Source organism: Entamoeba invadens, assembly GCF_000330505.1.
Source record: "Entamoeba invadens IP1 unplaced genomic scaffold scaff_1105074726075, whole genome shotgun sequence".
NCBI classification, from domain to species: Eukaryota; Evosea; order Mastigamoebida; family Endamoebidae; genus Entamoeba; species Entamoeba invadens.
The window spans coordinates 17,756-31,123 of NW_004191895.1; the positions used below are offsets into that span (position 1 = coordinate 17,756).

General features: G+C 27.1%; 1 protein-coding gene across 1 annotated transcript; it reads right to left on the minus strand.

Annotated features, from left to right (window-relative positions):
- Positions 1 to 12,381: 12,381 nt before the first annotated feature.
- On the minus strand, positions 12,382 to 13,368 carry EIN_353460 (hypothetical protein; the record flags this gene model as incomplete). Its single annotated transcript, XM_004185824.1, has 1 exon — positions 12,382 to 13,368. A coding segment is annotated over one exon (987 nt), but the record flags the coding sequence as incomplete, so codon positions are not given.

Below are 13,368 nucleotides of genomic sequence, written 5' to 3' on the forward strand. Positions count from 1 at the left end.
GTATTGCTCTACTACTATTTGTTTTGTTGTTTTGTTTTTGGAATCTTTTTTTAACCGCTTCTTTTAAACATATTCGAAACAAATCATTTAAATAATCGACATAATCATGTGTGTAAATGCATCATTTAAAAAAGTGTATTTATAATTTCCACTCTCAATTTTAACCAGTTCGATTTTAACTTTACAACCTTTGTGAGAACATTTAATTTTTATTCGATCCTTTTTTTCGTGTTTGAATTTGCAGCCGTTTATGTAAGGCATCTGATAACCTCTTTGACTTTCAAGAAAAGCAATTTCTGGTATTTCTTCCATTTATTTATTTTTCAGTTTATCGTTTTTATTTAAAAAAACAAATGAGAAAAAAGTTTAATTGTTATTGAACTTTTATTGAATATTGTGGCCAGTTTTCACTGAGGCCAATTATCCGTCTCCCGTTCAGCTTACATATTTTTTATGAAATGTAGATCACATATTTGTGAACATTTGATAAATTATTTGAATCAATATCTATTAATAGCAAATTTGTATTTATTTTAAAAAAAAATATTATAAATTAAATATGTGTTAATTATCAAATAAACTGGCAGAATTATATTTTTTTAATTAAAAATATATATGGTTTTAATGTTATTAGTTTAAAACAGGAAGAGTTGTTTTTAAAAATACCAAAAATGAAATGAAATCAAGTGAAGATTAAATTGTGTTATATTTAATTGTTTTGAAAGTTAAAGTAATTTGATTTACTACATTTCAAACATTTTTTCATTGTTTAGTTTATATTTTGGCAAAATAATTAAAAACAAACAAACGGTTATACTTTCACAACTCAGATATTTGTTGGAAAATTATGTTTAACATAAAATAGTTGTCAGTGTTGATAAAAAAAATTTAAATTTGACCATGTTTTTAGATAGTAATCAATATATGAGTTTGTTAATTGTTTGAATATTTAATACCTAAAGATGTTTATTAGATTGTATTGAATGTGTCAATTTGATTCTTTTTTTGTTTATTGTTATTCAGTTTTTTATTCTTGATATTATATTATTATATATGAGTATTATTATGCCTGGATTATTGCAAAATCATGATAATTGTTCATTATTATAATATTCAGCTTGTCAATTTAGTCATCCAATTCACAATAACATGTATTAATTTATAAAGTAATATCATAATTATGATTATTTCAATATTTTGCAGTTATTTATTTTTAATATGATTGTTTTTACAGTGGCAATATTTAAGTACTTAATTTGGAATAAACCCACTTAAGTGAGTAAATTTTGGTTTTATTTCTAAAAATAACAAATAATTAAAAATACTGAAATTATGTTATAAGACATAAACATTTTAATAATAACAAATTATTTTTTTTAAAAATAACATTTTAATAACAAAAATAACAAAAAGAAAAAACAATTAATTTAAATTTATTTCATGACATAAGCAAAACTTGGGCTAGCGTATATATTGATTTGTTTTGGTGAAGACTCTATGATTTTTTGAGTCATTTTCAAGTTTAAACACTATTTTTTAATGCTTTGAGTGGAAAACTTGTCGAATCCAGAATCCATTTGGTATTTGACCAAAAAGTGTACGATTTTTACATTTTGTGTAAAAACCACATTTTACGATTTACACAAAATGTAACTCATTTTTTTGGTCCAAATGTTTCTTTAAAACAGTTTTCAACAAAAGCTCAAAAGTTTAATTCAAAAATACTTTGAAGTTTATTAAACTAAAAAATAATCAATTCGATTTCAATCCAAAAAACTCAATTCTTCGTATTATCCCATTTTTTCATTAATTGTTCCTCAAATGTTATTTATTTGTTATTGTTTTCTTTGAATTATCGTTTATTTCAATTCATACGTTTTTGTTTATTATTTTTCTATCATCTTTTTTTGAATCTTAACAACAACTGTTATGAAATATTTTTAAATGTTATTTGTTAAAAAACAATTATTGAAATAATGTGCACAATAAGACCACAAATTCAATCCGGCTTTTATTTTCAAGCTAGTCTATTGTGCTCGTCATTGTTCTTTTTTTCACTTTTTGAACCTTTTTTGAGCTTTTTTGTCATAAGTCAATACTTTTCGAAACGAATGATGTAAAAAACAAAAGCTATATTTTAAGTTTATTTTAATTAAAATAAAAAACCATTTTAAATATTTTTTCATCTCGAACAAAATTGACTTTTTTCTCAAAAAAACAAAAAAAGACCCAATCAAACCCATTTTCTTATTAATAAAAAATGGTACTTAATTTTTTCTATTTTGGCTTAAAGTTCAACCAAAGTTTCACAAAATTTACTTACTTAAGTGGGTTTATTTCAAATTAAGTGGGTTTATACAACCACTGTATAAAGCAAGGATTTGATAATTAAACACATTGATTGAACATGGCTAAAAAAAGTTGGTTACATTGTAATTAATCGAATAAGAATATCATGTTTGACCAAAATGGGTAATTTCTGGACTATTCAAGCTTTTATTTCAAAAGCTTGTAATCTGTATGTACATTCTTTAAAATATACACTGAATTAAATTATACAAAAATTACAATTAACAGTAACAATAATGTTGTTATAAAACACACAAAAATGAAAAAAGTCCAGTAGTTATATGTGATAAGGGTTCGACAGTTAATGTATTATATGTGCAACATATTATGACCATAAAAATATCACAACCACTTTTTCTTGCATCTGTATATGTAAAAACGGGTTTGTTTCAAAAGTCAACTAAGAACCACAGCCCACACCTACAACATCATGTACCTTATTTTGGGCCGATAGGCCAACATCAAAACCTTAATTAAGCTTTAAATGGTTTTTCATGTCAACCTTAGTTGTTTATATATGTTCTCGGATCGTTCTTCTATATTACGAATTACAAATATAATTATTAATTTTAAAATTAATAAAAATAATAATTAAGGCAACAATAATTACGTCAATCACAATTGTAACATTGTTTAATACTAAATAATATAGATTAAAATAATTAACATGATTGGTTTTCATGTTTTTTAAAGACTTTTGTTGTTGTATTTTTTTATATTTATAATTGAATTGTTTTTTTGAATGGCAGATTTAAAAATTGAAAAATTTTATTTATTTTTTTTAAATAATTATATTATATACAGTTTCATTATAAATATCAAAATGACGACCATTTTCAAATACAATTGACTTCAAATTGGTGCACCATGCAACAATATGTTTTCCAAATTTTGTGACAATCTTTGGGATGTAAAGTGACGTCAAATCCAATAAACCAAAAAACGCATTTGATTCAATTTTACGCAACTTTGAGGTACAACAAATTCCATAATCATTGAATTGGAAAGGCAATATTATTTATTTGTGGTGACAGTTGATAGCATCTGGATACTTTTTGCGTTGTGAACATAAAAGTCGTTTTCTTTTATTAAAAGTACATTTTTAGGAATAACAACTTTTTTCAATTTGATTGTCGAATTTGTTCAATCCAATGTCTCCATCAACAATATTAGAAGAAATGTATATTCTTGGATGTTCACTTAAATAATATGACTTTGAATCAAAGATATCCAAATCACCGAGATGGATGCAATTTGCATGATTTGTAACGACATTCATTGTATCACAGAAGTTGTCGAACTTGAATACACTTTCATTGACTTCTTCGCTTTTAGTCATATTCAAAACTTCAATGCCCAGTCGTTCAAATATTTCTTTTTCATTTTCATTTGCAATGTACAAATGTTTCATAAAATCAATTGGTACAATCAATCAAGTAAGTGACGTGCACTTCTCAAAACACCCCTTTATCAAACACAACATTTTTTTACCAAAAACGAGTTCTTTCAATTGTTCACAATTTTCAAATGTAAAACTTTAAACTAATTGAACTTTGTGTGGAATTTCAAATTTGCCGAGTTTTTTACACCCAGAAAATGCGTTAGGTCCAATAACTTCTAAATTTGAAGACAGTGTGATTTTCTCAAGTAACGTACAATCCAAAAACGTGGAACTTGCGATTATTTTAACATTGTCGTCCATTACATTTTATTTTAGTTGTAAATAATCACAACAAGTACCACATAGAATGCACTTTTTGCCACAAAACGTGATTTTTGAAAGTGAGTTGCAAATAAAAATTGATTTTTTGATAAATACGTTTATGGCAATTGAAAAGTTTTTAAAAGCGCATTTACTAAAAGCATCATGTCCTATAAAAGTGGCGTTTGTTACAAAGTTTACATCAGAAAAAAAACACCCATTGAAACACGACTGTGGAATATACTCAAGCAAATCCGGGAAAAATATTTCTTTTAAATCTATACAATCATTAAACGCGCCATTTCCAAAGTGTGTAAGATGTGGTGGTGGTACATTTTCTGTTATGTTTAAGCACTTAGAAAATGCGTTTTTAACAATTTCGATAATTGGAAATTCTATTGAAGTTTTCTTACACATTTCAAATGCAGTGTCTCCAATTTCCCTCACAAGTCTGATATTTTAGTGTTAAAATAATTTTTTATCTTCTTTTGTATAAACAGCGAGTGGACGGACATTACATTATTAATTTCCATCAAACATTCTTAATTGCGTTCTGGATAATGAAATAGCGATTTTTGAGTGTTCAGTTGCATATCAAAGGGAGAGAACGTTTGTTGAGTTTGAATGTACTTGAAAAGGTTCTTTGTTTTTGAAGTGATTTGGATTGGATTCTTTTGAATATGGTCAAATACATTCTTATTCTTTTTGCACACTAAAACGATGTTTATAAAGTCGTTATATTTCTTCAAATACTTCACAATTATTTGCATGGAAAAAACGTCAATACGCTTTGACATGTGTTGTTGATGTTTCTTGAGTTTTATCCGATTAAGAAATTAATATATAAACTGTTTTTCAAAAGTCGGTACTGAGGTGTCCCGATTTTTTGCATTTATTTTGTTTATTATTTTTGGGAATCGTTTTTTTGTAATAAATTCGCTTATTTTTTCCAAGTAAATAAGAGAAAAACGGTCTTCAAAAAATATTTTTTTACTTGAAGAATTTTTAAGCATTAAAAAATTCCATATAAAATTTGAAATAACGGGATTTTTGTTTCTAAAAACACGTGAATTATCCCAAAAGTGCATTTTAGTACAAAAGCAAATAAACTTAATTTCAATCTTTTTTATTATCAAACATTTTATTAATTAATGAAATATTCACAAAACAAAAGCTTAGTTCGAAGATTATTATGCTTAGTAGTGTTGTCACAAAAACAATAAAAATAACAAAATGATTTGATAACTTATCTTTGTTGGGTTTAATAAAGTCGACATTCTTTTTGAGCATTTCAGTGAAAACATCTTTTTTAAAATATCCAATAACAAAACAATATTGTTATTATTGCATTATTTTTCTAGTGTTGCCCTTTGACAATTTTGACTTATGCCTGTCAAAATTATCAAACATTTGCTGTAATTTTTGGTGTTTTTGGAACTTTTTATTTCATTATTTTTTATTCAGAGAAGAAAACCACAGTTTGTTTTTAATTGAAAATGAAAAATTAACGAAAGTAATATTCAGTTAAAACTCGACACGAACAACACCATCCAAATTTACTTAAATATTCATTGTTGTGCTTTTATGCCAACAATACTGAATATATGTTGCGAAGTATCGAGTTGTGGTCAAATCAAATAACGGGATCGGGTTTTTTGGAAAAGTCTGGTTACTATTTCGATATTTTCCCGAATTTGTACGAAAATAATTGAACGGGATTGGTATTTTTTTCAAAATAAAGTCGGTACTTTCGATTTTTTGTTTTTTGTTTTTTTAGGAAAAAACAAAAATAAAAAACGGGACTTTAGGAAGTTCTAAAAATATGACAGTACCGACTTTTGAAAAACAGTTTATTATCTTCAACTTGAGCACTATCAAATTCATCATTGGATGTAATTTTTGTAGTAAAATGTTCGGTATCCGCATCGTTAATAACACTAACATCACCTTCCCCAACACAACAATCGGGAAGAGTTTCAATAATCATCGATTTCTCAGAACAGCCTTCTTTCACGCCGACACTTGTTTCGAGACTTGTTTTTTGAAATTCCATATTTTTTCTGTTTACAAGTGAATTGACATAATTCATAAACAATATTGCACTTTCCATTTCATTCTTTGATTTTCTCACCAAATAATCAAGATCGTCAGTGTTAACTGCTGTCATCTTCATTTCCAACAATCGACTATTCATTTTTTCGTATATTTCTTTTACGTTGCCAACTAATTCAAATGTCTGTGGCGAAGGTTGTTTGGTTGTAATCGCTTCTTTATTTGAATCTGCAAACAATTGTGTTGTTTTATAATAAAAACACTCTCTAATGTCACTGTTTTCAAAATCACATTCATCATATAGTTTTTGTTGTTCAGATTCAAACAAACCAATGTGAATTTTGAACTTTAATTCGTTGTTTTCTGTATTTTGAAGTGGCCTTTTGGTCAAATGATAATTAAATACACTGCATGCAAATTGAACAAAACAATTGAAGTGAATAAAACCAAATCCATAGGGAACCCGAAAAAATCTCCAGTAAATTCCAAATCTAACAAAGACTCTTTTGACGACATTACGCATTTTCGTATGAAACAAATTAACATATTTGGACAACGGATCATCATGTACATTTTTTATTGGAGTAAAAATTAATTCACTGTTTTTAGAGTAATAACCCAAATCTCCCAAAGTGTAACTGTCTGGTGGAATACCAGAATAATTATGAAGAAACAGATTGTTGTCATTCACCGAACCTTCAGATGTTGCAAAATCAACTATGAAACCATCTCTAACAACAACTTGAAACTTGGCTCCAGCTGTGTTAATCTTATTGGAAAACATTGTAACATCCCTTATTTTAATAACTTTCTTCTCATCTGTTACATAATTGACCCATTTGCTTTTTGAAATAACACTTTTAGAATCAACAGTGGTATATGCATACATTGACTGTGGATATATTTGACTTGCCAGTGCCGGCTGTCCTAGAGCAAACGGAGTATAAATCATTGAATTTGATTGGACACTTTTGATCAAATTGTTTTCAATTTTTCGCCAAATTCACTTAAAAATGTGTTATATGAGATTTTACAAAACTTGACATTCATATTTAAATTCCTTTTTCTCCACAAAGATAATAGTTCATCTTCACCATTTTCAAGTTTGAGCTTTTTTGTATAAGGAGAAAATCTTTCCAATTGAAGTAATGTAAACAATAATTTATAACTAACACCAGTTCTAACAACGCAAGCAAAATAAACAGTTCTGATTTTTCTGATATTGTTTTGGAACCATGCGTTTTTAAAGTGGATGGTGTGAATGGTGCGAATTCAAAACCATTTTGTTTTATATTAAATGAGCATGTTGAAGATTTTATTATTTCGAATAGCTCGTTGAATTCTATTATAGAAACACTTGTCATTACAAACATTTGAATATCGTTGATTGTAAATCCCTTCATGACATCTCCAATTTCTTTGGATTTTATATATATATATCAGAACCGTTTTCTGTGCTCGATATCTCTGAAAATTTCAGTTTTTGAGCTTCTTTTAACAATTCAAATTTGGTTTGTTTTTTAAAAGTGTATGGGTTGTGCTTCTGATATAAGCAACATCATCAAGTGTTAAAATGTGTTCCCTTTCAAATGGAAATTTTTCAAATTGTATATATTTTTGAGAGTTCAGAACGCAATTCATTGAAACATCTTTAATTGGCATTTTTTTTCTTTTGTTTGACTTCTTTCTTTGGTTTCATTTGGGTTGTTATATCTTTTTGTAATGACTTGGTTTTGGTTTTTTCTTTTTGTTTAACAACGCAAGACGTTTTTAAAACGCTTTTTAATGTATTAACCACCTCCGTTTCAAAACAATTGGAAGTTATTTTTCCTCCATGTTTCATTAAGATTTTTGAGTTTCTTTTCATAAACTTATATTTTAATTGGTTTTTATTTATAGGAAAATGATTTTTATTTTTAGTTTTTTCAGCGATTTTTACAATATGACTTGAACGTCCTAAATGAGTAAATTTTGGTTTTATTTTTGTAAATAACAAAAAATTAAAAAAACTGAAATTATGTTATAAGACAAAAACATTTTAATAATAACAAATTATTTTTTATGAAAAATACCATTTTAATAACATTTTAATAACAAAAAAAAACAAAAAATAATTAATTGAAATTTATTTCATGACGTAAGCAAAACTTGTACCAGCGTCTAAAAATCAATATAAATTGTTGTAATTATAACAAAGTATAACAATGAAAAATAATAAACAAATTGCAATTGCCTCAACACTAAAAAAACACTTCCTGTTGAATGTGTATTCAAATATTTGAATTTATCTAATATCCGTTTTTGTGATTATATTTAACAGTTGTATACTTTGTAATAAAAAAATGTAAAGACCTGCGAAATACTTGCACGAAGCGAAATACCTGCACGAACCACGTGGCATTATTTTTATAAGAAAAAATTGAAAAAGAGACAAAATAATTTGTAAAAAGATTAAAATTCTTGGTTTGAAAATTCAAAAACGAATAGTATTGTAATTGACCAATAAAAAAGCAAATTTTAGTGTCGAACCATCTTTTTGAAAATTCAGAGTCATATTTTTTTCAAAGAAAAGTCCAAACAAATAATGCATCAAACTGTTTTTTGACCAAACATCATTTTAAAATGAAAGATTTTTTGTTTATTTATAAATAAATGATAAAATTATTTTATTTATCATTTATTTTTCGAATTTTATTTATGATAAAATTCGAAAGTAGTGTATTTTTCGAAGACACATCTTTTTATTTTTTGAAAAATGTGGTTATCATAACTTCGGACTGTGTGGTCTAGAAGTGGTGAATTTTAAGGAAACATTCAACATAAATTTTATAAACATATTTAATATTCAAACATTTGTATTTAAGCCTCTAAATGCACAAATAAATCAAGATGTGTTATTTCAAAAGACACATCTTTTTTTATTTTTTTTTCTATTTTCCTTCTTTAATTTTAAACTTTAACGTTTTTGGCTAAAAAAACAGGATTTTTATAAATGAATTAAACATATAAAATCTCCAATAAATCAGTTGAAGTTCGGGGCTGTTATTTTGACTGGAAATGGCGGAAAGAAACGGAAGACGTGTTGCTGCTTGACGTTGCGCCATTGACACTTGGGATTAAAACAGTTGGTGGTGTGATGACGACACTTGTCCCACGAAACTCGACGATTACAGCAAAGAAGTTACAAATATTCTCGACATATGCAGACAACCAACCAGGCGTCCTCATCCAAGTTTTTGAAGGCGAAACATCCATGACATCACACTGCAACCTGCTTGGCAAGTTTGAGTTGTCTGGCATTCCACCCGCACCACGTGATGTCCCACAAGTCGAAGTCATATTTGACACAAATGCAAATGGGATATTGAATGTCTCAGCTGAAAACAAGACAACAGGAAAGAAGAACAAGATCACAATCACAAACGACAAGGGAAGACTCTCAAAGGAGCAGATCGACAAGATGGTTGCAGACGCAGAGAAGCTCAAGGCGGAGGACGACAAGATGAAGGAGCTTGTCGAGGCGAAAAATGGACTTGAGAACTTCTGCTACTCAATGAAAAACACAATCAACGAGCAAATTGCAGCAAAGCTCTCACCAGACGACAAGGCGGCAATTATCAAGGAGACACTCGACTGCCTCGACAAGAACCAATTGGCATCAAAGGATGAATACACACAGAAACAGAAGGAAGCTGGGGCTAAGGTAGAGCCAATATTTATACAGATATCGACAGAATAAAACTGGAACATCAAGGAGTTTACAACAAAAAACCAACGAATAACAAAGGTTTTATTAAAAAATACGCTTTTCTTCTGTGTTTATTTACAGTTTTCTACAAAATAATTGAACAGAACATCAATTATACTGTTTAATACATTTATGGTTTTTAATTAATTATATTAAATAAACTCCATAATAGTCACATTTGATAATTATTCATTTTAAGAATTAAATATAATCACAAAGAGTAATTGAAGTGTTCTTATGGTGGGTTTGGTTTAAATTGTATTCAAAATAATAGTAAATATAATAATTTGTTAAATTAAATAAATATTATTTAAAATGTGATAATTTGTAATAGTAAATATACTAATGATAATTAATTAAATCATACTATATATATACAGACTGTAAAAGTAAAATAATTAAATGTTGTTAATAATTAACGTTACTATTAAATCTATTATAATATATTATTACTTATCTATAGCTTTTTTGTTAATAATTAACTATTGTTTTCTTTTATAATGTTAGTATAGTATTAGTTTTAATATAATTTCCCAAAACAATTACTGTGAAAAGAAACACAAATAAAAACCATAATAAATAATTAATTTTAATTATGATAATAGATTAGTTTCTTTGTTATCAAACATTTTAATAAAAGATGATTTTGTATTCTTATTTACTATAATGATATTAAATTGTTATTAAATTTTTGATTATAAGAAGTTCAATTCTCGTTGTTTTTGTTTTATTATTGTCAATATTAATGATCTTAAAATCAAAAATCAATCTGTAAAACAGAAAATTGTTTTCTAATTCATTCTTTTTGGCCATTGAAAATTCAATTTTTTTCATTACTTTTCCAAAAATTTTTCTTTTAAAAAATTTGTTTATTTTCTTTTTTGACCATTTTTTGGAAAAAACGTATTGCCACATAGGCTCGTGCAGGTATTTCGCTTCTTGCAAGTATTTCGCAGGTCTTTAATTAAAATTTAAGATCACAATTTAGAATATTTAAATTAACCAAAAATCGATAATTTCAATGTTTCTGTTCTTTTGTCTAACATGCTTTAGTATTAAAACTTATGCTAATGTTTGTACATCAGAACCTCCTCAAGCAAATTGTGATATTTGCAGCGAAACTGATACGAACAAATGTGTTATTTGCAAAGAAGGGTATTATTTAGACAGTTTAAATTTCTGTACCCCGTCTGTGGCATGTCAAAACCCTCAATCTAGATTGTGCTTGAAATGTGAAAAAGATGGAACAACTTGTGGTGAATGTGCCGAATGAAGCTTTATTAATAAAGGTGGATGTGTTGCATGTAATATAAACTGTGGGAAGTGTGATCCCGAATCCCAAACGTGCTATAAATGTAAAACTGATTACAACGGATATATAAAAGGAAGTGAATGTATTTTATGTTATGAAAACTACAACTGTTTAACTTGTGCTGCAGACCAAACAGATACTAATGGAAAATGTTTAACATGTAATAAATTAAGTCCATATAAATATTTGGACGGCAACAAATGCAGTGATTGTTCAAACGGAAAAATAACAATTGATGCCACTTGTGACTCAAAAGATGGTGCAATAGGGGCAGATTGTTTGTCTTGTGTTGATCTGAGTGATGGCACTTCTGGTAAATTTTATACAAAATGCAAGAAGTGTAAAGATACAAAAAAGTATATTTCACTCGAAGGAAAATGTGTTAATCATTGTTCAGTCGGAAAACCAGTTGAAACACCAATTAAAAACTGTGAAAATTGTTCTACTGAAAATTGTGAAACTTGCGATAAAAATGATAAATGCAAAAATGCATTGAAGGTTATAATCCAGTTGATGAAAAGTGCAATTGAGCTTATAAAATTGTATCTATTTTGGTGTTCTTTTTATTGGCTCTGTTGTTCTAATAAGTAAGTGATTTATTTTTAACACTTGTATTACAATTGTGTTTCAATATTTGATATTTAAAATAGTGTTATGGTTACTTAACCACAATTTAAAACAATATTTCAATTTTGTAAACTTAAATCAAATTTTTATTCATTGCAAATTTGTCGTGTTGTGTTTTTTTACAACCTTCAAAAATGATACCACGTGTATAATTTGAATAATTTGTAACAATATTTTTAACGTTTTTTAGTCATAACAAGCATAATCCCCGTATGTTACAAAATCTTTTGGTATTTCAATTTTAATTCGATATTATATAATAGGTGGTTTGAGTTTATTTACTATTTTTTTAAAAAAAAATATTCATTAAAAATAATTAACAATAAAATAGTGATATTGTTCACTGTTTTTATTCGTTCAAACATCCATTAGTTTAATATAATAATTAATTATTATTTTAAAAAAAATTTAATTTTTATTTACATTTTAGTCATATTTATAATAATATTTTAATTACTAAAACCAATTGATTTTACTATTAATTTGCACGAATAGTGGGTGTTATTCAATAAAAACATGTTAGAAATTTACACTTAACTATATTAATTTATAAAAAACAACAACATAAACCAAAGTAATTTCTTTTATCTTTTAAAACAAAAATTTGTCTTTAGTTATTATGACAACATTTTTATCTTCAAAAATTATATTCTCTTCTCCAACCGAATTATAAAAACAAAATCTCCCAACACTTCTCACATTTTTGGGAACAAAAATTGTTTGCACCTCTTTATATTTTCTGAAACAATTATCACATAGTCCAACAACATTGTTTGGAATTTTTCCAACTTTTTTGCCGTTTTCAAAAACGATTTCTAAGTGTTTTTTGACGTCTTTTCGAGTAAAGAAAATAGTATCACAACAAACTCCGTTTTTTGTCAAATTGTGAGCTATTTTGTATGTGACGGGTAAACTCACTTTAGTTGCCTCTTTCCCATTAACGTAAAATTCCTTTAACATTTTGCACTTGTCGAATATATCAATTTCGCATTTTGGTATTTGTCGTCCAAATGTCACTGCAATTAGATTTTCACAATTTTTGAATGCGCCATTACCAATTTTTATGACAGACTCTGAAATTTCGATGTTTATTAAACTTACACAATTCTTAAAACAGTACCCTCCTATACTTTCAACTGTATTACCAAGTTTGATTGTGGATAAATGAAAACAATTCAAAAACGCGTGTGTTCCAATTGAAACCACATTGTTTGGAATAATAATACGTTTTAAATTTTTCATATTTTCAAAACTCGATTTTTTAATTTCAGTGACACTCTCAGGAATGATAATTTCTTCTAAATTGCAATTTGTAAAAGGTCCGTTATAAGTTGTACACGTGGAAATATTTTCACAAGTGTTTTTGATGTTAATTGAAGTGAGTGAATAACATGAATCAAACACACCACTTACTGAATAAACAAAAGCTGGAACATCAATGCTCTTTACGTTTTCACAATTTGAAAATGCGGAACTGCCAATGTCAACCAAACTTATTGGAAGAACAATTTGTGAAAAATTGATGCAATAATAAAACGCAAATTTTCTGATTGATTGAAGTGCTTGTGAAAATGTGAC